Here is a 25065-nt window from a genome sequence, read left to right as displayed (position 1 = left end):
TCCCTAAAAGTCTTTTATTGCTTCAAAATGTCGGCACAGGCATAACAAAGTTTTATGCTAAGATCTGAGTTCTCTTCCTCTAAGGCAGTGTTTCTCAACCTTGACAATTTTAAGGCATGTGGACTTCAACTCCCAGAATTCCACAGCCAGCAATCCTGGCTGTGGAATTCTGGGAGTTGAAGTCCACATGCCTTAAAATTGTCAAGGTTGAGAAACACTGCTTAAGCAGTTAAATTATCAGCATGTTCCCTCCTTAAATTAGCTGTCATATATCCCATTATCCAATTAGTGTGAAGGTCAAAGGTTTCCTTCCTCTTTCTTTCCCCCTGGCTTTGCCCCCACCCCCTTCTGCTCTGTATTAACCTCAAAAATACCAGACAGTTCTGCATATTGTCAAAGCAAGAATATACAATATTTGCAGCGTTGACAGATTAAGTGATTACTTACAACAGTGTTTCTCAACCTGGACAATTTTAAGGCATGTGGACTTCAACTCCCAGAATTCCACAGCCAGCAGTGCTGGCTGTGGAATTCTGGGAGTTGAAGTCCACATGCCTTAAAATTGTCCAGGTTGAGAAACACTGACTTACAATATGTCGCATACAAGAAAATTAAAATAACTCAAGGGTCCTGTAGTGTCTTGTAATTAACACAACATTTTTTCAGTCATTTATACCACACTTTTCAGGGTAAATTTCCAAAGTTCTTACCTCTAGAACAGGGTTATCCAACCGTGGTCCACTGGGGAATTCTGGGAGTTGAAGTCAGCAGGTCTTAAAGAGGCCCAATTTGGACACACTTGTTCTAGACTCCTTCCCACGGGGTAGTGATCTCTGACCTCTTTATTTTCCTTCTTTCATCCCTTTTAAGCAGAGGCTTGACCCACTGAAAGGAAAAAGCTTGTAACAAGATTAACAAAGATCACCTGGGTCTTTGGACATGTTTAGAGGCTACAGAAAGCTCTTGGAGAATTGGAGTGTGGAATTTATAGTTCTATTCTGTCAGAAGTAAGTCTTCATCCTGGTTCATCCAAGCTGGGGATAAATAAGCAACATGGCGACTGCTTTGGGAAGAAGGTTACAGTTTATTGAAGAAGCAGAAAGATGATCCTTACCAGAAAGAGCAGAGGAAAGAGGAGTTGAGCACATGGGCAGTAGGTTTTTATACCCCCTCTAGCCTTGTTTAAAATAGTTTCCTGTTCCTGTGGCATGAACCTTGAGGCTATTTCTGAGTGTTTTTCTAGGCCTTGATATCTGTGGTTTAATCCTATTATCATATCCTGCTTCCCAGGTGATGGGGCTAATGACTCCTAGAGTTTGGGTGGGGCATGCAGATTTTCTCTTTGTTTTCTTGAGTGCTCTGGCTTCAACTTTCTGATGGTTTTACATCTGCATTTGTATGGGGCAGAGAGATAGATTTGGGGCCAGGTTTGGTTTTAAATCCTTTTGAGGAAAAATATATTTTTCTGCCCTTTTAATATTTCCTTCTCTGGGCTAACTTCCCTCAATTCAGTGAAAATTGAGCTGCAAAATAAATTTCAATGGCCGAGTTCAACAGCATTCTGAAGCACCAACTAATCAACCACATTTTACCCTAAGTTGTTGGGTGAAGTCGGTCCGTGTAGTTAGTTCACTGTGTTGGGTGACTGCAGAAACTAATATCCTATAAGCATTCATGTTATCTGTTTGGGTAATGAAACTTCTGTAAGGAAACCACCAAGCTCAGAGAGCATCATGGAGCCCACAGTCCTCCTCCTTCTCTGCAAATCCCGCTTCCTTCTAGCACAGTGGTTCTCAACCTGTGGATCGGGACCCCATTTGGGATCGAACGACCATTTCACGGGGGTTGTCAAATAACGCAGTCCGCCATTTTTTCCCCCCTTTTCCTTAGCTGTGCTACTCCCTTTGATTCTATTGGCTTTTGAAAGCCAATAGAATAGACTCTCTTGAACAGAGTCTAATTCTATTGGCTTTCAAAAGCCAATAGGAATTGTCTAGGCTGTCTCTGCCCTGCTGAGCCCGCCAAAAGTCCCATTCTGCAAACGGTGCTGCACCAGTTGAGTAGTCCTCGACTTACGACCAGTTGGGGGTCACGGCATTAAAAAGGTTGAGAACCACTGTTCTAGCACAACTAATGTTCCCCAATTCAGCCCTGAGCTACAAATATGCTCTTGGTGTTTGATTGACCATATACTGTCTCATTATAATTAGTGCATGCTGTAAAAACCCCAAATTTTGATACAATACGAAGACAAGTCTGGTTAACAAAACAAAGGTTTATTGGAGAATAACATAAACAGAATAAAAGAGAAAAGAGAAAGAATAGAAGAGAGGAGCGTTTGCAAACGCGGCCCCCTGGATCCTTCCCTATGGATTGGATTCCAGGAGCACACTGGCCTGGTTTCAAGATCTGCATTTTATATCCCCTACAATGCATGTCACATCTAAACAGCTCTTTCATCTTTATAGATGTACTCTGAAGTTGTACTTTGTTAACCTGACCTCTTCCGTCCATCTGCTGTTATCTTGTTTATTTGTAATTCTCACCTTGGGTCAAAATCCCTCTCTTTGATAGTAGGATTTCTACTCAAGTAAGTTCCTGTCTCCGGAGGAATTTTAGGCAGTAAACATTGAACAAACCTTCTCACACATTTGGCAGTGTATTGCTACATTTGTGTTACAGTGTTACATTTGTACTAAAGAGACAGTTTCATATATTGGCATTACATTTCTACAATTATTTTTCTATAATTTTATAAAAGAATAACTTTTATTTCCTTCAATGCTTTCTCCCAATGAAATGTGAACAGAAATCAAAACAAAGATTGCATTCACAGACCACCTTTACCTGTCTCAGGTACAAGGTTAGCAGATGCAGTGTCAGAAAATGCTAAATCTGAAGCTTGAGGATATTGTGTTTCCGGATTATCACGTTATATGAACGCAGTCCATTTGCCTACCGCAATGTTTTTCTAACTTTGGCAACTTTAAGAACTATGGACTTCAACTCCCCCCCCCCCCCGGAATCTCCCAGCCGCCATGCTGGGAACTGAAGTCCATTCATTTTAAAGTGGGCAAGCTTGGAAAAACACTGCCGAGTATATGATTCAAGAGTAGAGAGTATATAGAATAACAGAGTTGGAATTCAATGTATTTAATTCAGAATTCGAATCCAGAACGATACAGAGAAAAGAGGGGAAGAAAATGGAGGAGAGGTTAGGCTAATATCCCAACCCTTCCTAAAGCAGAAAGAAAATCCTTCTGCCTACTCCAAAACGCTCAGCGGAGACTAGAAGCAGCGAGAAGGCACGAAGTCTTGCCCGGGAACCCATTGTTAAGAGACCAAGGCCGCCGGCGGACGGTTTTCCGCAAGGACCGGAAGTGCAACTCTGACCCCGGAAGTGAACCTCCGGTAACCAGGAAGCGCCGTTCTGCGGGGCCTCCGCTGGGGGAACCGCCATTTTCTCGCGATGGGCTCCTCCAAGCGGCACCGCGACCGCAGCGAGGCCTCCGAGGACTCCGCGCCGCCCGCGGCCTCATCCTCTTCTGCCGCCGGCGCCGCCTCCTCCTCGTCCCGCCACCGCGAGCACAAGAAGCACAAGCACCGCGGCGGCGGCGGCAGCGAGCGGCGGAGCAAGCGCAGCCGAAGCCGGGGCGAACGGAGCGGGCGGCGGGGCGGCGGCGGCGGGGATGAGGCCTCCTCCACCCCCACCGCCACCACCCGGGGCAGCCGCAGCAGCGCCGCCGCCGGGCAGGACGGCGAGACGGGCCGCCGGAGCCAGCGGGAGAAGCGGGACGATGGGCACGAGGGCGCCCAGGGCGCAGGTGCGGAGGGGGCCGGGTCGCCTGGGCGGCCTACCTCGCAGGGCGGGGCGGGAGTCGGTCGTCCTCGACTTACGATCACAATTGAGCCCCAAACTTTGGTTGTTAAGCGAGACAGTAGCTTTGCCCCATTTTACGACTTTTCTGGCCCCACTTGTTAAGTGAATCACTGCAGTTGTCCAGTTAATAACACGGTGGTTGAGTGAATCTGGCTTCCCCTTGGACTTTGCTGGTCAGCAGGTCGCCAAAAGGGATCGTGTGATCTCGGGACACTGTGACCCTCATAAATATGAATCAGTTGCCAAGCGACTGAATTTTGATCACATGACCATGGGGATGCCATGAAGGTTGCAAGTAGGAGGACTGATTGTAAGTCGCTGGTTTTAGTGGCCTTGCAATTTGGAATGGCTGCTAAACAAATGGTGGTTAAGTTGAGGATTACCTGCATCTGAGTCATCAACGGCCAAAATTGAGCCCAAAATTTGTTGCTGACCTAGACTGTTAACGTTAATTTTGCTCCGTTTTACGACCTTTCTGACTGCAGTTGTCAAGTGAATCACTGGAGTTGTTAAGTTGATAATACAGTTGTTAAGTGAATCTAGTTTCCTCATTGACTTTGCTGTTAGAAGGAAGCAAAAGGGGATCACGTGACCCCGGGGACACTGCAGCCGTCATAAATATGAGTCAACTGCCAGATATCCGAATTTTGATCACCTGACCATGTAGATGCTGCAATGGTCGTAACTGTGAAAAACAGTCAAGTCATTTCTTTCAATGCCATTGCAACTTCGAATAGTTACTAAATGAATTACTGTAAGTCAAGGACTACCTATATTTTGCTATCCAAATAGCTTCTGTGTCGCCCTGCTCAGCCCTGCTTTGTCTAAGGGGACAATCAGAATTGTCACCTGCTATATGTGATTTATTAGATTTAGAGCCCTCTTCTGTTAGCCCAGGGTGTGCCCTATGAAGCACTCTCTACAGCGGTGTTTCTCAACCTTGACAATTTTAAGGCATGTGGACTTCAACTCCCAGAATTCCACAGCCAGCATTGCTGGCTGTGGAATTCTGGGAGTTGAAGTCCACATGCCTTAATATTGTCAAGGTTGAGAAACACTGCTCTATAGCAATTTTCCTCAGCTTCAGCAACCTTAAAATGATGGACTTCAACTCCCAGAATTCCCCAACTAACCTTACTCCTTGGGGAGTACGACAACTTATCTGCACTCCCCTGATTTCAAAGCTATGAGAATGACCTTTTTTCTTGCATTTGTGGTGTTTTTTGTTTTTTGTTTTGGAAAGCAAGAGGATTTGGCTGAGAATCAGTGATGAATGGAAGGTGAGAAAAGCGGCTGATGGAAGAAAGATTTTGGGGTGGCCCTATGGCAGGAATTCTGGGAGCTGAACTCCACAAGTCTTAAAGTTGCCAAATTTTGGGACCCCTGCCTTTAGGCATAATTAGGAACTGTAATTGCAAGAAAATTGCTTGATGATTTTCTGGTCAAGTATACTTGTTAGTTTTTGCATGTTGATTTGGCTGCTCTCCAGTTGTGCTAACACATGAATGAATTGTCTGACTTGTGGGGAAGAGCGTTCTCATGCATATGAGTCATGTAGAAAGCTTTTATTGTACTTGTAAGTGAAAGCGCTTTAGCTGTAACTCTTAGTTGGGCCAACAGGCCATTGTGAGGATCTCCCATTTGGACTATTATAATGTGCTCTACCTGGGGCTGCCCTTGAAGAGTATCTGGAAGCTTCAGTCGGCTCAAAACGCAGCATCCTGCATAGTTTTGTGTGAGTCCAAATTTGCACATCTGTCACTTCTTTGGAGGAAGCTGTATTGGTTGCCAGTTTTCTTCTGAGTACAATTCAAGGTGCTGATTATCAGTTTTAAAGCCCTACATAGCCTGGCCATTTGACAAACCACCTGTACACCTGGCCCACCTGAGCCTGAAAACAGGATGTGTCGAGGACCCCATCTATTAACACATCTGATAGGACGGTGTTTCTCAACCTTGACAATCTTAAGGCATGTGGACTTCAACTCCCAGAATTCCACAGCCAGCATTGCTGGCTGTGGAATTCTGGGAGTTGAAGTCCACATGCCTTAAAATTGTCAAGGTTGAGAAACTCTGTGATAGGACAAGAAAAAGGGTCTTCTCTGCAGTGGCACATCACTCCCCTAGAGATAAGATGGTCCCCATCACAAAAGCCCCAAAGACAGCAGCTTACTAACACATACACACACACACACACACACCTGGTTGATACAGAGCCAGTCAACTGACTTGTTTGATTGTGTATGTTGCCACTATGGGATGGAAGAAGCAGGTGAGTTTGGAGTGTGTGTTAATTGTGGCATTTTATTGCTGTACATTGCTTGGAGCCATTGTGCATGAGTTGGGTGGCCATATAAGTTGGTTTAGTAACTAAATCACCATTGATCATCGTGGGGTGTACAGGTAGTCCTTGACTTACAACTGTTCATTTAGTGACTATTCAAAGTTACAACAGCATTGGAAAAAGTGAGTTTATGACCATTTTTCACACTTACAACACTTACAACATCTCCATGGTCAGGTGATCTGAATTAAAATGCTTGGCAACTGGCTTGCATTTAAGATGGTTGCGGGGTCCCTGGGTCTCGTGATCCCCTTTTGTGACTTTCTGACAAGCAAAGTTAATGGGGAGGCCAGACTCACTTAACAACTGTCTTACTAACTTAACAGTTGCAGTCATTCACTTAACAACTGTGGCAATAAAATTCATACCACATGCTTAATCTTAAACTTGGGTTAACCCTACAGCAGTGATGGCGAACCTTTTAGAGACTGAGTGCCCAAAACTGGCCCCGCCCCTGTTCCACCCCCTGCCCCGCCCCTACTCCACCCCCACCCTGCCTACCTGCAGGGCCACTCACTGCCGCCAGGCCCCGCTGCAGATCGCCCAGGCAGCCCAGCAGCACCATGGTGGCCACGCCCTCTGCCCGCGCCCTGCAGCATCAACTGCGCAATGGGGCAGGAGGGCAGAGTCTTGCCTACACTGCCTAGCTGCCACGTCCTTGGCTGCGCTGCTCCGCGTGGGCCACGTTCGGGGGCGACTCTCCTCCAGGGGGGCTGCTGGTGAGGAGGGAGGCAAGGCTGGGGCAACGGCACGTGTGCCCACAGAGAGGGCTCCGAGTGCCACCTCTGGCACCCGTGCCACAGGTTCGCCACCACTGCCCTACAGCATCATTGCATTCACATAATACGCAATGCCTGAATCACATACCATAGTGTCCAGCGCTGCCTGAGTTCCCACAACATATTGAGTTACAAGCTTTCCAGACTGATTTGTTTGTGCACCTGCTCATTCCTAGCAGAGCTGTCTTTCTCCAACTACTTGCTGAAGTCTCACTTTTTCAGAGAATCAGCTGTTGGGAGTCTCGTCTCAGGGACGGCTTCATAATGCCTTGGTGTATAAAGAGGTTCATGAATTATTGACCGGGCAAAGGGGATGCTTGTAAGCGCCTGGCATTTTGGATGCCAAAGGGCTCTCCCTCCCCTCCTTTCCCCAGGAAATTCACACGGACTCGCTTCTGACTTAAGACAGGCGGCATCAGGATTTGCTCCCATTTTCCAGAGGGTTTCTGTACTTTGGATGAGCCGGATTAAATTTGGAGGTTAACGTGAATTGAGCTATCTGTAAATATCCCAGGATGTTACAGGTAGTCCTCAACTTACAATAGTTTGTTTAGTGCAGTGGTTCTCAACCTTTTTAATGCCGCGACCCCCAACCAGTCGTAAGTCGAGGACTACTCAACCGGTCGTAAGTCGAGGACTACTCAACTGGTGCAGCACCGTTTGCAGAATGGGACTTTTGGCGGGCTCAGCAGGGCAGAGACAGCCTGGACAATTCCTATTGGCTTTGGAAAGCCAATAGAATTAGACTCTATTCAAGAGAGTCTATTCTATTGACTTTCAAAAGCCAAGAGAATAAAAGGGAGGAGCACAGCTAAGGAAAAGGGGGGGAAGAATGGCGGACTGCGTTGTTTGGCGACCCCTGTGAAATGGTCGTTCGACCCCAAATGGGGTCCCGACCCACAGATTGAGAACCACTGGTTTAGTGATTGTTCAAAGCTACCACGGCAATGAAAAAAGTGACTTATGACTGTTTTTCACACTTACAACTGTTGCTGTATCTCCATGGTCATGTGATCAGGAATTTGGATGCTTGGCAACTGGCGTGTACTTACGACAGTTGCAGTAATCTGGGGTCAATTGATCCCCTTTTGCCCCCTTCTGACCAGCAAAGTGAATGAGAAAGTTAGATTCACTTAACAACCATGTGACTAACTTTACAGCTGCAGTAATTCACTTAACAACTGTCATAAAATGCAAAAAAACCCTCACTTAGCAACAGTCTTACTTAGCAACAGAAATTTTGGGGTCAATTGTGGTAGTAAATCAAGGACTGCCTATGCTTGTCTCTGTTGTATACTATATTAAACTTTTTTTTTTTTGCATTAAAAATGATGGTGGCAAATATTTATCTTCCCCCCTGAGCCAAACCCCATAATAGGAAACTGCTTTTAAGTCATATGATGGTGAGACTGTGCTCAAAGGAAGTATGTCACTAAGGGTGGGCCAACTATAGCCCCTTTATGACTTGTGGGCTTCAACTCCCAGAATTCCTGAGCCAGCCATGTTTGTGGGTTGTGAAGCCCCTCCTCTCCCAGTTGTGGGAGGCAGTTATTTTCATCACTGAGTTTGCCTTTGTCAGCCTAAAGCATTTGATGCGGCGAAAATTCCAGCTTAGACTGCAAGATCTAAATTGACAGCAAAAGTGGATTTGAGAGAATCAGTGTGTGCAATCAAACTGTGGTGTGCTGGATCTAGTAATGAATTAATTAAACTGTTTAAGAGATTGCTGAAGAGGGACTATTCCGAGCCTTTAAAATTGGATATTCAAATTGCATTGTAATTTCTCAGGTACGATGCCTGTTTCAGTATGAGTTCCTTGCTGGACGTATTCAAGTTGCCAACTATGCAAGCCTTTTGTTTTTCTCTTCAGGCTAGATAATTCTCAAAACATCCCATCCTTTGTCCCAAAAGAGCTGAAATCTGACTCTTTTGGATATCAAGTTGTGCAAAAACCATTAGATCATTCCCAACTCGTAATGTTCACTCAGTGTTACTCATTCCCTCCCTGTTTTCATTCCCAAACAGCTGCTAGCTCAAAGTCTTCCTCCGGAGGAGACGCTTCGCTCAGCATCGAGGAGACAAAGTGAGTGAATTAATAAATTCATGGGGAAATTGGGATTCCACCCAGGTGTGGATCACTGAAATCCCTCTTGCAGCTAATCCTGTGCAAAGCTGCGAGGGCTGCAGGAATCAGATAGCAAATTCGCTGGTGCCTTCAGGAATGGATTGGCCTGGGGTTCAGTGGGTGGTGATGGGAAGAGAAGAGGGGAGCAGAGGTCACTGTCTGCCCTTGGGAAAAACAGCTGCACCAAAGCAGAAATGCTTCCCACTTCCAAGCTTAACCCTTTTCCTAAAAGGCCGCAAGAATGGGATTTTCCCACAGAAATCTGTTAATTTTTAAAAAAAAGGCTGACTAGCTCCTTGAGATCTCTAACAGTGTGCTAGAGAGATTCTGTTCCAATAGAAGAGGAGATTTGTAGCTCAAGGTTAATCTGTGGGGTCCTTGTTGTTCTCTGAGCTTGGTGGTTTTCTTGCAGACATTTCTTGACCCAGGTAGATACTCTCAGTGCTAAAAGGGAGTGGGGTGTGTAGAGAGGAGGAAGAGACTGTGGGGTGCTTGGTGTTATCTGAGCTTTGTGGTTTCCTTGCAGACGTTTCACGACCCAACTAGGGAACATCATCAGAGCTAGAAAGGAGGGAAGTTTTAGGACAGGAGGAGGAGGAGGAAGAGGACTATGGAGTCCTTGGTGCTCTCTGAACTTGATGTTTTTCTTGCAGTCATTTCATGACCCAACTAGGGAACATCATCAGTGCTAGAAGGGAGGAAGTTTGCTCTCTGATTATATACAACTATTGGTGAGAGCGTTCTTGGTGGTTGCTTGATTAGGCTATTGTTTACAGTTTATCTGAGCTGGTAGTTCCTTGATTGAGGTACTCTGTCCAGTTCTGGTCACCATGATATAAAAAACATACTGAGACCTAGAAGGTGTTCTCAGAAGAGCAACAAAGATGATAAAGGGTCTAGACTAGAGACTACATTGTATGGTGAATGGTTGAGGGAACTAGAGAAGGTTGGAGCAACATGATAGCACTCTTCCAGTATTTGTGGGGCTTTCATAGAGTAGAGGGGCTTGACTTATTCTCCAAAGCACCTGAAGGCAGGACAATAAGCAATGAATGAGACTATCGTCAGAGGGAGATCCAGCCTGGAAATGACGAGAAATTTCTTGACAGAACAATTAACCGGTGGAACAGCTTCCCTCCAGAAGCTGTGGGTGCTCCATCACTGGAGGTTTTCAAGAATGAATTGGACAACCATTGGACTGGGATGGTATAAGTCTCATGCTTTGAGCAGGGGGTTGGACTAGAAACCCTCTGAGGTCCCTTCCAGCACTAGGATACTATGTTCTACTGTTTGCTGTTTGATTTTCAGAGATGAAACACCACCCGCCCGCCCCCGCCCCCCACCGTCCCAGCACTGAGGGTGTTACCTAGTTGGGTAACGTTTGCAAAAAAACCCCACCAAGCTCAGAGAGCATCCAGGACCCCACAGAGATTCTGTTGTCTGGTTCAACAATGGGTGCACAAGATCACATGCATTTTGTTGTTGTTTTTCTCTCTCAATAGTAAACTTCGAGCAAAACTAGGGTTGAAGCCTCTGGAAATCAACACTGTCAAAAAGGGTAGGTTGGCCCGCTGTCTTCTGCCCTTCGCCATGGAGCCTTAGGTTCCTTTCTTCTTCAGACCTCTGTGACAAACTGTTGTTTCATCTGACTCAGGGGTTCTCAACCTTGGCAACTTTAAGACTTGTGGACTTCAACTCCCAGAATTCCTCAGCCAGCTTTGCTGGCTGAGGAATTCTGGGAGTTGAAGTCCACAAGTCTTAAAGTTGCCAAGGTTGAGAATCCCTGATCTAACCCAAGATGGGAGCGTCACTGATTTATTATTATTATTTTTTTTTTTTTATTGAAATTTTTCAAAAGTTTTACAAATAAGAATCCACCCCCCCCTCCCCAACCACCCCACCCCCCCCGACTTCCCAGAACTGAATATAGGATTATTTAACAAATATTTTAAAAATAACATTTGCAATTTATAAAATAATTAATAATAATAATAAAAATCACAGTAATAATATATATAATAATAATATACATAACATAAACTTTAAAATGAATAATATATACTAAAAAAGAAAAAAAAGAAATAAGAAAAGAAGAGAGAGAGAGAAAGAAGAAAGAAGAAAGTAGACGAAGAATAAAGCATATATATATATAAAAAAAAAAATATATGAATAATAATACATAAAAAATGTATATATATAAAAAAAGAAAAAGAAGAAAGAAAGAAAGAAAAAACAATCATTACAAATTATAAAAAGGCTAAATAATATTTTCCCATATCCAAATTATGTTGTATAAAATTTATCCATTTTTCCCATACCGCAAAAAATTTTTCTTGAGATTGCTCCTTTAAGAAAGCCGAATTCTTTGCCATTTCTGCCAAATACGAAACTTTATGAAACCATTCTTGTAAAGTAGGCAAAGATTCCTTCTTCCAATATTGTCCTATTAACAACCTAGCGGCTGTAATCAAATTTAACATCAATATAACCTCCTTAACATCACAGTCAATAACAATACCTAGTAAAAATAATTGCGGAGTAAATTTTACCCTCCTTTTAAAAATTCTTTGAATATTCCACCATATCTTAATCCAAAAAGCTTTTATATGCTTACACGTCCACCAAATATGGTAATAGGTAGCATCCAAATATCCACAACTCCAGCATTTCGGCTGTAGATTAGGGTACATAATGGACATTTTCTTTGGGTCAAGGTGCCATCTATAAAACATCTTATAAAAATTCTCTCTTAAATTTTGCGCTTGTGTGAATTTAACATTTCTTATCCAAATAAGTTACCAAGTATCCATTGAAATCGTTTCACCAATATTCTGTGCCCATTTAATCATACAATCTTTAACTAGTTCAAGTTCTGAATCTAATTCCACTAAAACCCCATAAACTCTCTTAAGATGGGTTGGCCTTTGATCTCTTACTTGTTTTAAAAAAATTTCATCTTCTCTAAGCCAGCCCGTTTTACAATCCATCTTCCATCTATCCACTATTTGTCTATATTGGAACCATGAATAAGTTAAATTTTCATGTGTTAATTCTTCCAAAGATTTTAACTGCCAGTCTTGGCCATCCATCTTAGTAACTGTACGTAAGAGACCTTGTCCATATTTACCCCTTTCCTTATACCTTCTATGGCATGCCGAGGTATAGCCCATAATGGTATTTTGAAGTCACTTTTATAATACTTTCTCCACACTCTTAGCAAAGAGTTTCTTATAATATGAGACTTAAAAACCCAATCCACTTTTTTATTAAATATTAAGTAGGCATGCCATCCAAAAAGTAGGTCCCAGCCTTCCAAATGAAGTATTTCTGTATTTGTTAAATTCACCCAGTCGCTAATCAATGTCAATACTACAGCATCATAATACAATTTCATATTTGGTACCTTGAGTCCACCTCTCTCACGAAAATCTTGCATTATTTTAAGTTTCACCCTTGGTTTTTTCCCTGCCCAAACAAATTTATTAATACCTTTTTGCCATTCATCTAAATTACGTTCGTTCTTTAAAATAGGTAACATTTGAAACAAAAAAATAAACTTTGGCAGGACATTCATTTTAATAACTGCAATTCTGCCCATAAGGGATAACTGTAAATTATTCCAGTTTTTTAAATCCTTCTGTACCTCCATCCACAGCTTTTCATAATTATTTTTATACAATTTTACATTAGAAGCAGATAATGTAACCCCCAAATATTTTACCTTATCAACGATTTCAAAGTCTGTTAAGTTAACTAAAGCCTGTTTATCACCATTAGTCATATTTTTAGCTAATATTTTGGTCTTATTATTATTAATTTTAAAGCCAGAAACACGTCCATATTGTTGAATCAATTGTAATAATTTCACCACCGAAGAAACAGGTTGAGACAAAGTAACAACCAAGTCATCTGCAAAGGCTCTTAATTTATATTCTTTTTTATTAATTTCTATTCCTTTTATTTCTTGAGACTCCCGAATTTTAATCAACAAAATTTCCAGTGTTAAAACAAACAATAACGGAGACAACGGGCATCCCTGTCTTGTTCCTTTTTCTATTACAAAAGCCTCTGACAAACCCCCATTTACAATAATTTGAGCAGTCTGTTTTTGATATATATTGGATAATACTTGTAATATATTTTGTCAAAAATTCATCTCCTTGATTAAACACAGCATAAACTGCCAATTCACTTGATCAAAGGCTTTTTCAGCATCCAAAAATATCAGGCCTGCAGAGACTTGGTTATTCTTTTCTAAATACTCTAATAAATTAATAATTTGTCTAACGTTATTCTTCATATACCTTCCAGTTATAAAACCCGATTGATCCCTATGTATAAACTGCTGCAAGATCCCCATAAGCCTGTTAGCTAAAATTTTTGCAAAAATTTTATAATCCACATTTAAAAGAGATATAGGCCTATAATTTTTAGGCAAAGTAAGATCTTGAATATCTTTTGGAATCAATGATATAAATGCATTACGCCAGGATGGAGGGATCTCTAACCCCTGTAATAAATTATTAAACAGTTCACACAACGGTTGAATCATCTCTTCTACTAAAGCTTTATAATAAATAGATGTCAACCCATCCGTACCCGGCGCTTTGCCCACTTTCAGTTGTTTAATAGCTGTAACAATTTCTTCCTTAGTAATTAAACCGTTAATCTTTTTTTCCTGATCTTCTGTTAATTTAGGAAAGTTAACTTTGCCCGTCACTGATTTATTATTGTGTGGTAGGAAAAGTGTTTCTTTAAAGCTTGTAGGATATCATGAGATATTTTCTCTGCTTTTTTCAGCAGCTGTTTATAATGTTTTCTCACTAAACCGGCAAGGGTTTTGGGTCTGGGCTGGACCACTTCATCCTGCTTACCAACAGTTGCTTTCCTTGTAAAATGAATCCGTGGCTTCTAGAATGGCCAACGTTCTCCCTTTTAACCACCCGCTTTAAAGTGAAACAGCAAGGAAGAAAACAAGGGCACCGTGGTTTGGCTCTTGGCAGAAAATTGGAGTTCTTAGTCTCCAGTTTTCTGTTAAATGCACACCTCACGTCAGAATCCAATTATATTTCATCTCTAGTTATCGACTATGGAAAACCCCATTTCTGCCCTCTCTGGATTCTGTCGTACGATGAAGGGGAAGGGGGGTGAACAAAGGGGTTTTGTGGCCCTCACTTCCTTTGGTACAACTTCAAAGGACTTGAATGTGGGTATCACCAAAAGGACTAAGCATAAGAACGGGGGCCATCAGCTTTGATCTGTTCCTCTCTGAAGGAAAAGGGGGTGGAAATGTAGAGCCTGGGATTGTCCCTTGGAAGATGATGGGGGGGGGTGGGGCTACTGGAGACCCCCTAAAACCTTGAACCGTAGGGCTTGGCCCCCAGGTCCTGTCTAGAACGCCTGCAACCATTTTCTCTTAATCAAGGATGCCTGTTGGAAGAAATATTCCAAGAGTTCTGTCTTCTTAAGATGCAAAGTGGGGTGGGTCCTTACACCTCACCTCTTTGCCCTCCAGCGCAGGAATCGAACTGAGTTCGCAAAGCAACTGAGCCAAAACTGGCTTCCTGGTTTGGGAGGGGGAACGAAGGCACCGTAAAGTCTGCAGAATCGGCTGCTACAAAAAATAAGAGTTTGGTTGGCTTATTTTGTCCTCTAGCCTAGCTGGAAGCCGTGGCTTTCCGTTTCTGCGTTTGCCACTCGTGGACAAGACTGAGTCGAAGTCCCTTTAGTGCTCATCTAAGCTGGTCTACAGCAGAGCAAACGGTTGGTATCCACATTTGTCTTCTCCTCCCCCTGCAGAGACCGGCAGCAAGGAGGACCCGGTGGCTGCGGAGGTCATCAACCCCATCACCCTCAGGCAGCGAGAGGACATCCGGGAGAAGTTAGCAGCCGCCAAGGAGAAGCGGCTTTTAAACCAGAAACTAGGGTAGCCTTTCGACTGTTTCTGTCTTCACTGTGGGACCGTTTGAAAACTGCTTCTAAATTACAGGCGGTCCTCGGCTTACGAACCACAATTGAGCTCACCATTTATTTATTTATTTATTTATTTATGAGACTTATATACCGCTTTAAGTGCAAGCACTCTCTAAGCGGTGTACACCAGTAAGCAATGTATATATATATTTACATTGCCCCCAACAATCTGGGTCCTCATTTTACCTACCCGGAAGGATGGAAGGCTGAGTCAACCTTGAGCCGGTGAGATTTGAACCGCTGACCTGCTGAACACAGTCAGCTAAAGTGGCCTGCAGTACTGCACTCGAACTGCTGCGCCACCTCGGCTAAGTGAGACGTTTAAGTGAGCGGTGCCTGTTTTACGACCTTTCTTGCCCCAGTTCTTAAAGCGAAGTGAAGTTAGTGACACGGTCGTTAAGTGGATTTGGCATCCCCCCCCCTTGGCTTTGCTGGTCAGAAGGTCACAAAAGGGGATCACGTGGGACACGGCAACTGCCATAAATACGAGTCGGTTGCCAAGTGTTTTGATCACGTGGCCGTGGAGATGCTACAGCAGTCATAAGTGGAAAAAACTGCTATAAGTCCCTTTTTTTTCAGGGCCATTGGAACGCTGAACGGTCATTAAACAGACTGTTGTAAGCCAAGGACTGCCTGCATTGGGCTGACTATACATGTGTTCTTTCTTATACTGACCTGTTTGCCCTGAATTCCGTTTTCCCGCTCATCTCGGTCCCAGGGGCAGAGCTTTCCGTACAGGACTTGCGTTTTTGTGTCTTTAGGAAAGTCAAGTCCCTCGGTGAAGATGACCCCTGGCTGGACGACACGGCTGCCTGGATTGAGAGAAGCCGGAAGCTGCAGTTGGAGAAAGAGATGGCGGAGAAGAGGGTCAGTGTCGATGGGCTTTTCACTCACTGGAGGGTCTCAAGGAACGATGAAGCCTGCCTTGAGCAGAGGTTTGACTAGCTTCTGTGGCAGAGGGCAACAACCTTTGTCAGTTGGCAGACCAGAGGAAAATGGAGAGGGAAGCATTTTACATGCGTGCATGCGGGCACATGCGCACGGGGCCGCGACCACACACGTGCCACAAATGGAGCGGGGCTAGCCCCCATGTGATACTCACTAGCCCTGCCCTGTTCTTGCGTGGCGCCGTGCCTTGTTTCTGCGTGGCGCGTTGGCTGTTTTTGTGCCTTGCAGCACAGCGGTGCCCCGCTTTTGCACCCCACGGTGCGGCAACCTGTTTTTGTGCTCTGCAGTGACAGCGCTTGCACAAGTGAGGGGGTGTGTGTGCACACGCGCGCACACCGGCCAGCCTGTCCCACGGCCCAGTGGCGAGGCCACGGGCCACTACCGGGCTGCGGCCCACAGATTGGGGACCCCTGTTTTATAGCAGAGATCTGCAACCTTGGCAGCTTTAAAATGTGTGGACTACAAGTCCACATTGCTGGCTGGGGAATTCTGGGAGTTGAAGTCTACACATCTTAAAAGTTGCCGAAGCTGGAGAGCCCTGTTCTCTAGTGTCTACCCTCATTCTTGAAGCTGCCGGTCCCTGAGCTGAGGGATTCACGTCCTCCAGGAGTGTCCCTTTTAGCCATTCCTGTTCTTCCCACCCTTTGGATGGGGTGAGGAGCCCAGAAGGGGTCAGCTGTCTGCCCCATGGCCAAGAATTTCCTTATGTGCAAGTACTCCTCGACTTACAACTGAGCCCAATATTTCCGCCGCTAAGCAAGACAGTTGTCCAGTGAGTTCTGCCCCACTTTACAAACTTTCTTGCCACCGTTGTTACGTGGATCAATGCAGCGACTAACACGGTTGTTAAGTGAATCCGGCTTCCCCGTTGACTTTGCTCGTCAGAAGGTCGCGAAAGGGGATCAGGTGACACCCCCCGGGACACGGCGACCGTCATAAGTACAGGCCAGTTTGCCAGTCGTCCAGATTTGGATCACGCGACCCTGGGAACGCTGCGACGGTCGTAAACAGTCATCAGGTCACTTTGTTCGGTGCCCTTGTAACTTGGAATGGTCACCAAATGAACCGTTGTAAGTTCGAGGACTGCCTGTATTGCATTTCCCCAAATTAAACGCCCGCTGGCAGTCCTTGGCTTGCGACCGTTTTGAAGTTACGACGATGCTGAAAAAAGTGATTTATGACCAGTCCTCACATTTTTGCAGCGTCCCTTTGGCCGTGTGATCAAACTCCCGAGACTTGGCAACCGCCTGGATTTATGATGGTTGCAGCATCCCGGTGTCACCTGGTCACCAGTTATGAACTTCTCAGCCAGCTTCTGACCAGCGGTCCATGGGGAAAGCCGCTTTCCTTAGCGACTGCATGATTCACTTAGCGGCCGGCGCGATTCACTTAATGATTGCGGCCCAAAAAAAGGGGATAAGATTGGGTGCGCTCAGATGATGACTCACTTGACCACAGGGATTGGCGACAGGTGTCCTAACTGTTGTCATAAGTCGAGGACTCTCCGTGCCACCTGTCTCAGAGCGCTGGGAGTAGCCCTTCCCCGTCGCTCAGGTTGTGCCTCTTGCTTCCTTCCTCAAACAGGCCAAGCTCTTGGAGGAGATGGACCAGGAGTTCGGCATCAGCAGTCTCGTGGAGGAGGAATTTGGGCAGCAGAAGAAGGTGAGGAGGGGGGGGAAAGCCCCGCTAGATGCCCTCAGGAGCCCCTTTCCTAGTGGTGCTCCCAGAAGGAGAGGGCGTCTTGATAAGGCTGCTGCGCAGGGCTCCTGTTTTGCTGACTGCAGGTGGTTCCCACTTAACAGATGCTCACTGAGCGACTGTTCAAACTTACAATGGGCCCCCTCCCCCAGAAAAGTTACATTTATTTATTTATTTATGAGACTTATATACCGCTTTAAGTGCAAGCACTCTCTAAGCGGTGTACACCAGTAAGCAATGTATATATATATATATATTTACATTGCCCCCAACAATCTGGGTCCTCATTTGACCTGCCTCGGAAGGATGGAAGGCTGAGTCAACCTTGAGCCGGTGAGATTTGAACCGCTGACCTGCTGAACACAGTCAGCTAAAGTGGCCTGCAGTACTGCACTCTAACGGCTGCGACACAAAGACTTACAACCCTTCCTTAAAGTTACAGCTGCCAGACACACACACACACATACACACACACACACATACGCCCTATGCACACATGGCCCCTATGGTGTGCAGGATCGTATTTGGGGTACTTGGCGATTGGCTCTCGCAGTCATGTTACTGCAATTTGTGTCCTTGTGGCTTACAACGTGATTCACTTAATGACCCGGGTGACACGTTTTACGAGCCCTGTAAAATCAAGTCAGGTGACGCGCTTAGCGACCATGATGACATTCGGGTGCTGAATTTCGGTCGTGAAGAGAGGACTCCCTGCATCGCTCGCCTTCACCTCTGTGAAGGAAATGAATTCAAGGGGTTCCTGGTTCTTGCTGACCGCCAGGGACCCACGGGACAACGAAAGGGCGGCCTGAGCCTCTTCAGACGTGCTTTAAATAGGAGGCCTCAGAATGGCATCTACAGTCCTCTGTTAGGCGTGGAGAACCCCTCACAGGGTTGTTGTGGTGGGCAAAATAGGAAGGAACATTGGATGTGTTTGCTACCTTGAGTCATTTGTAAAGATAATTAAGGTGGGACGCAAGACACAAAGACAGTTTCCCCCCCCCATGCCATCACTGTCTTATTCCTAAGGACATTTACCACATGTAGTAGGGCTGGGTTGCTATTATCCTTCTCGTCTTTCTTTTGTTCTTTGCACGTACACTGAGAGCTTATGCGCCGGAGACAAATTCCTTGTGCGTCCAGTCACACTTGGCCAACAAAGACTATTCATTTAGCAAACAAATAAAAAAAATGCATTCTTGCTACAGAAGGATGCATCTTTTGAGGGCCCCTTGATTTACAACGGCCGTTTCTAGCCTTCCCAAAGCTGGGAGTTTCCTTCCACGCCATCCCTGCCTTTTCTGACGCCTCTTTCCACTCTGTGGCTGCCAACAGGTGGGCTACAGCGCCCCGGATCTGAAAGGCCTCACCGTGGAGCACACCATCGACTCCTTCCAGGAAGGAGAGACTGTCGTCCTGACCCTGAAAGACAAAGGTAGGAGCTGAAGAGGTGCCACCTTCCCCCACTCCAGAGCTGGCCCTGCAGGCGTGGCACCTAGTTTTGGGGGCCAGTCCCTGTGAAGGAGCAGCAGCCCCCCAGAGCTCTCCTCCAGCTGACCACTGGCATTCCTGTAGGCGTCTTGGAGGAGGAGGGTGGCGATGTGCTGGTGAACGTCAACATGGTGGACAGGGAGAAGGCCAAGAAGAACGTGGAGCTGCGCAAGAAGAAGCCGGAGTACAAACCTTACGAAGAAGAGGAGAGCGTGGACGACATGGTGATTGTAAGTCTCTCTCGGTCCTCTTCCTGGGATCCCCAGCAGCTTCAACACAGTGTTTCTCAGCCTTGACCACTTTAAGATGTGTGGACTTCAACTCCCAGAGTTCCACAGACAGAAAGACAGACAGATGAGGGAGGGAGAGAGAGAGAGACTTCCCTAAGGCGGATGTCACAGCAGAGAAGGCACACCTTCTGACATCCGCCAAATAGCAATAGTCAGATCCCTTAGACCAGGGGTTCTCAACCTGTGGGTCGGGACCCCATTTGGGGTCGAATGACCATTTCACGGGGGTCGCCAAACAACGCAGTCCGCCATTTCCCCCCCCCCCCTTTTCCTTAGCTGTGCTCCTCCCTTTTATTCTCTTGGCTTTTGAAAGCCAATAGAACAGACTCTCTTGAATAGAGTCTAATTCTATTGGCTTTCAAAAGCCAATAGGAATTGTCCAGGCTGTTTCTGCCCTGCTGAGCCCGCCAAAAGTCCCCTTCTGCAAACGGTGCTGCACCACTTGAGTAGTCCTCGACTTACGACCGGTTGGGGGTCGCGGCATTAAAAAGGTTGAGAACCCCTGCCTTAGACTTATATACCGCTTCACAGTGCTCTACAGCCTTCTCCGAGTGGTTTACAGAGTCAGCCTCTTGCCCTTCTCAACAATCTGAGTCCTCATTTTACCCACCTCGGAAGGAGAGAAAGCTGAGTCAGCCTTGAGCCAGTCAGGATCGAACTGCTGGCAGTCAGCAGAGTCAGCCTTCAATGCTGCATTCTAACCATTGCGTACCATGGAAGGGAGGGAGGGAGGGAGGGAGGGAGGGAGGAAGGAAGGAAGGAAGGAAGGAAGGAAGGAAGGAAGGAAGGAAGGAAGGAAGGAAGGAAGGAAGGAAGGAGAAAAAGCACGAGCAATATCCCTTACACTTATATACCGCTTCACAGTGCTCTACAGCCCTCTCTAAGCGGTTTATAGAGTCAGCCTCTTGCCCTTCCCAACAATCTGAGTCCTCCTTTTACCCACCTCGGAAGGAGAGAAAGCTGAGTCAGCCTTGAGCCGGTCAGGATCGAACTGCTGGCAGTCAGCAGAGTCAGCCTTCAATGCTGCATTCTAACCATTGCGTACCATGGAAGGGAGGGAGGGAGGGAGGAAGGAAGGAAGGAAGGAAGGAAGGAAGGAAGGAAGGAAGGAAGGAAGGAAGGAAGGAAGGAAGGAAGGAAGGAAGGAAGGAAGAAAAAGCACGAGCAATATCCCTTACACTTACGTACCGCTTCACAGTGCTCTACAGCCCTCTCTAAGCGGTTTATAGAGTCAGCCTCTTGCCCTTCCCAACCATCTGAGTCCTCATTTTACCCACCTCGGAAGGATGGAAGGCAGAGTCAGCCTTGAGCCGGTCAGGGTCGAACTGCTGGCAGTGGGCAGTGAGTTAGCCTGCAACCCTGCCTTCTAACCACTGCACCACCGGGGCTCAAATGAAAGCGCCCCACAGAGGGAACCCACAGCGAGCCCTGTCTTCCAGATCTAATGGGACGGACAAACGTTCATTGTTGCATATAACATGGATTGTTTAATTTTGGGCTTGCAAATTGTGGTGTCTGGCTGGATTGGCTGCCTGAGTCCAGCCAAGCCGCTTTTTTGCAGCCCGGCTGGTTGCCTTGAGTCTCCCCCTCCCCCCGTGACCCTCACTTTCTGCCCCCAGTTGAAGCACAAGGGCGTCCTCTCCAAGTACGACGAAGAGATCGAAGGGGAGAAGAAGAAGTCCTTCAAGCTGGACGCGGTGGGGATGGCGGACGGCTCCCGGGAACGGGAGCTGCAGAGCATCCGGGACAGCCTGCAGACTCGGGCCCAGTCGCTGGACCTGCCCAGCCTCCACCTGGCCTCGGAGTACTACACCCCAGAAGAGATGGTAGGGTGGGTGAGACCCCCGTGCTGGGGGAGGCAAACCCCGGAGGATGACGGTCGCAGGAAAAGCCCTGGGGTGGGGGGTGAAGGGGTCCAGCCTGGATGGGGGGTTCTGGGCTGCCTGGGTTTCCTACCTTGGAGGGGCTGGGGGGCGGGGGGCAGTGGGGCTGTTTTTGGGGGCCGTGGGCTCAGCCAAAGGACCCTCCTGCCGGACTCTTAGCCCGCCTTTCCCCCCTCCCCTCCGGCCTGCAGACCACTTTCAAGAAGACGAGGCGACGGGTGAAGAAGATACGCAAGAAGGAGAAGCCGATGAAGGCCGACGAGTTGCTGCTCCTCGCCATTGAGAGCAGCGAGCGTGATTTCGGGTCCAGGTCAGGATCAGCCACATGGCTGCCTGGGGGCGAGGGGGGGGGCAGAGGAACAGCCCCAGGGTCTGCTGCTTTGAAATCCCACCCCCTGGCTGTGGTGGACTCCCCATCTTGTGACTTGACCCATGTTTGAGTTTGCACAATTGGACTGCAACAGGGGTGGAGTTGAATTGTGTTTAATTTCATTGAGGGCCGCATCAGCATTGCGGTTGCCCTGGGGGGTGTGTGGCCAGGATGGGTGTGGCCTACTGGGTGGTTGTGGATGGAGTGGGTGTGGCCTACTGGGTGGGCATGGCCAGCTCTACATCGTTCGCGTCAAGGGTGCCTGTGGGGGCCTGGGCAGGAGTGGGACAGATCTGAGGGTCTCTGCAGAAGGGGATGGGACCAGGGCAAGTGCCAAGACATGGAGGATCCATGTTCATCTCAGGCCATGTGGGAGGGCTGGATGGTGGTGCAGACTGCCCGGAGCCCTGGGCAGCAGAGGTCAAACACCCAGCCTGGCCCTTGAGCACCTGTGGCACCAAGCCCAGCCCCACTTCCCCAAGGGGTCACCCAGCTGCCCTTACCTCCTCCTCAAGGCTGCTGCTGCTGAGCTTGCTCTCCTTATCCAGGTTGCTCATGATGGGTACGAGGGCAGAGTCAGAGGGAGGCTCATTCCCTCGCCATGGGAGGAGACCCGGCTTTGTATCCAAAGCTTCCTTAGCAATAGGATGGGAGGCCCCCAGGATAGGCCAGGAGGAGGGGGCAAGGGGATGGTGAAAAAGCAGGACTAAGGCAGGACTTCCCTCAGACCCTTCCTTCCTTCCTTCCTTCCTTCCTTCCTTCCTTCCTTCCTTCCTTCCTTCCTTCCTTCCTTCCTTCCTTCCTTCCTTCCTTCCTTCCTTCCTTCCGAACATAGTAGTGGGAAAATATTTGAAATGAGGGAGAAAGAAAAACAGACAAGAAAGGCAGCTGGGGAGGTGTCACCCTTCATGAGGAATGAAGAAATGCACCATCGCCTGCAAGTGGCCAGCACATGGCCCTCGCCTACTTCACATATCTGGCTTGGTGGGCTCTGGGGGAGAGGATGCCATGAGCAAAGTGAGAGTCAATGTTACCTGCGCAATGCTGCCCAGCCCTCAGCCTGGCCGCTTTCGGTAGGCAGCAGGGCGCTTTCCTCTCAGCGCCAAGAGGCTGAACCGGGCGGCTCAGATCCCAAAAGAAGCGCGATGCCGCGCAGCCCTCAGCCTGCCCGGTTTCGGCAGGCAGCAGGGCGCTCTCCTCACAGCACCGAAAGGTTGAGCCAGGCAGTGCGAAACTCGCCAGCTTTGCACCTTGCTGCCTGCTGAAACTGGGCAGGCTGGGGGCTAGGCAACATTGCACTTCTCATCAGATTCGCGCCACCCGGCTCAGTTCTTGGCACTGTGAGGAGAGCGCCCCGCTGCCTGCTGAAACTGGGCAGGATGGGAGCTGGGCGGCCTCGCGTTTCTTTTGGGATTTGTGCCGCCTGGCTCAGCCTCTCGGTATTGTGAGGTGAGCGCCCCACTGCCTGCCGAAAACCCTCCCCCAGAGCCCATCAAGCTGGATATATGAAGTAGGCGAGGACCATTTGCTGGCCACTTCCAGGTGATGGTGCATTTCTTCATTCCTCAAAAAGGGTGACATCTCCCCAGCATGCACCCAGGGGGAAAAGCCAACGCAGCAGGGGCTGGTTCCTCGCTGTTTCCAGATAGTCTTGTGGAGCTAAGACTGAAGTGTTTCAGCATAGATGGCCACCGCAAAATTGTACATTGGCTCCCAGCCGCCCTGGGCCAGGGCCAAGGCAGCGGGGGCCGTTCCCTCACTGTTTCCAGGATGGCTTCACGGGCCACATGAAACCACTTTGCAGGCCGCATCTGGCCCCGGGGCCTTGGGTTTGACATGTCTGCACTACAAGATAATCTCATCTCCGCTAAACAGGTTGAACTCAGGGCAGTTGCCAAATCCTTCATGGCCCAGTAAAACCTGTGTAAACACCACCCCTGTGCAGCTGTCTTCTCACCCCGCGGTTGTGTTTCTTCAGCCCAGAAAGCTGGCAGAGGAGGACAGTTGTGTCTCCGTGCCATTCTCTCCCACATGCACACGATGCGCAATCCCAGGAGCTGTGTTCACACAGACTCCTGAGCAAGTGTGGGTCGCAGTTCAGGTGTTAGGGCCTTAACCCAGGTGAGCCCCATCTTGATCCCGAGAGGGGAGCTTCTTTAGATGGACCCTCCCCTTCTTATCAGGCCTGATCCACTTTGTCCTGCCTCCCTAGGACCCGGGGCCGAGGTAAACGGCGGGCGTCTGTGAAAGAGGAAGAGGAGGAGGAAGAAGAAGAGGGATCCCTGGTCACCAGGAGAAATGGGGCAGGAGAGCAGCTGATCCAGTCAGATGACATCCGGGTAGAAAAAATGGAGATCAGCAGCGAGGATGGTGAGGATCGCTGGATCACTGAAATTAAAACACTTGGGGAACTAAGACGGCACCTGGAGTGGACGGATGCATTCCATCTGGATGTAAGAGCTGTGGGGGCACAGTGGCTAGAATGCAGTATTGCAGGCTGACTCTGCCCACTGCCAGCAGTTCGATTATGGCCGGCTGAAAGTCGACTCAACCTTCCATCCTTCTGAGGTCGATTAAGTGAGGACCCAGATCGCTGGGGGCAAGAGGCTGACTTTGTAAACCGCTTAAGAGAGGGCTGTAAAGCACTGTGAAGCGGTATATAAGTCTAAGGCAGTGGTTCTCAACCTGTGGGTCGGGACCCCATTTAGGGTTGAACGACTATTTCACGGGGGTCGCCAAACAATGCAGTCCGCCATTTTTTCCCCCCTTAGCTGTGCTGCTCCCTTTTATTCTATTGGCTTTTGAAAGCCAATAGAATAGACTCTCTTGAATAGAGTCTCATTCTATTGGCTTTCCAAAGCCAATAGGAATTGTCCAGGCTGTCTCTGCCCTGCTGAGCCCGCCAAAAGTCCCATTCTGCAAACGGTGCTGCACCAGTTGAGTAGTCCTCGACTTATGACAGGTTGAGTAGTCCTTGACTTACGACCGGTTGGGGGTCGCGACATTAAAACGGTTGAGAACCACTGGTCTAAGGACTGTTGCGATGATGATGATTGATGATTGATGTGGGTGGGAAGGAAGGAGGGACTGAGCAGTTTCCTGTTTTCGGTAGAAGACAATCTCTGTAGCTCAGAGTTAAACTGGGGTTGAACCTTGGTGCCTCTGGAGGTCGCTTGTCTTTGTGCAGACATTTCATTATCCAGCTAGAAATATCCCCACCTACACACACATACGCATAGGTGGACAAACTCAACACTCACACTGATGGTGTTACCTAGTTGGGC

The 25065-nt window shown here is 47.5% G+C and overlaps 1 protein-coding gene across 1 annotated transcript in view; it reads left to right on the top strand.

Annotated features, from left to right (window-relative positions):
* The first annotated feature begins 3408 nt into the window (after positions 1-3408).
* Positions 3409-25065, top strand: part of SART1 (spliceosome associated factor 1, recruiter of U4/U6.U5 tri-snRNP) — a 30650-nt gene continuing 8993 nt past the window's right edge. Inside the window, exons 1-11 of the mRNA XM_039359898.1 lie at positions 3409-3824; positions 9029-9086; positions 10631-10686; positions 14928-15054; positions 15863-15968; positions 17634-17711; positions 19083-19182; positions 19323-19468; positions 21148-21354; positions 21603-21721; positions 23994-24151. Of these exons, the coding sequence (XP_039215832.1) occupies positions 3470-3824; positions 9029-9086; positions 10631-10686; positions 14928-15054; positions 15863-15968; positions 17634-17711; positions 19083-19182; positions 19323-19468; positions 21148-21354; positions 21603-21721; positions 23994-24151 (1510 nt within the window). The 5' untranslated portion in view covers positions 3409-3469. The remainder of the gene's footprint in view (positions 3825-9028; positions 9087-10630; positions 10687-14927; positions 15055-15862; positions 15969-17633; positions 17712-19082; positions 19183-19322; positions 19469-21147; positions 21355-21602; positions 21722-23993; positions 24152-25065) is intronic.

This window comes from Crotalus tigris, unplaced genomic scaffold (assembly GCF_016545835.1).
Source record: "Crotalus tigris isolate CLP2741 ecotype Arizona unplaced genomic scaffold, ASM1654583v1 scf7180000019143.106728444:792265, whole genome shotgun sequence".
NCBI lineage: Eukaryota > Metazoa > Chordata > Lepidosauria > Squamata > Viperidae > Crotalus > Crotalus tigris.
This window is presented reverse-complemented; position numbering and strand designations above follow the sequence as displayed.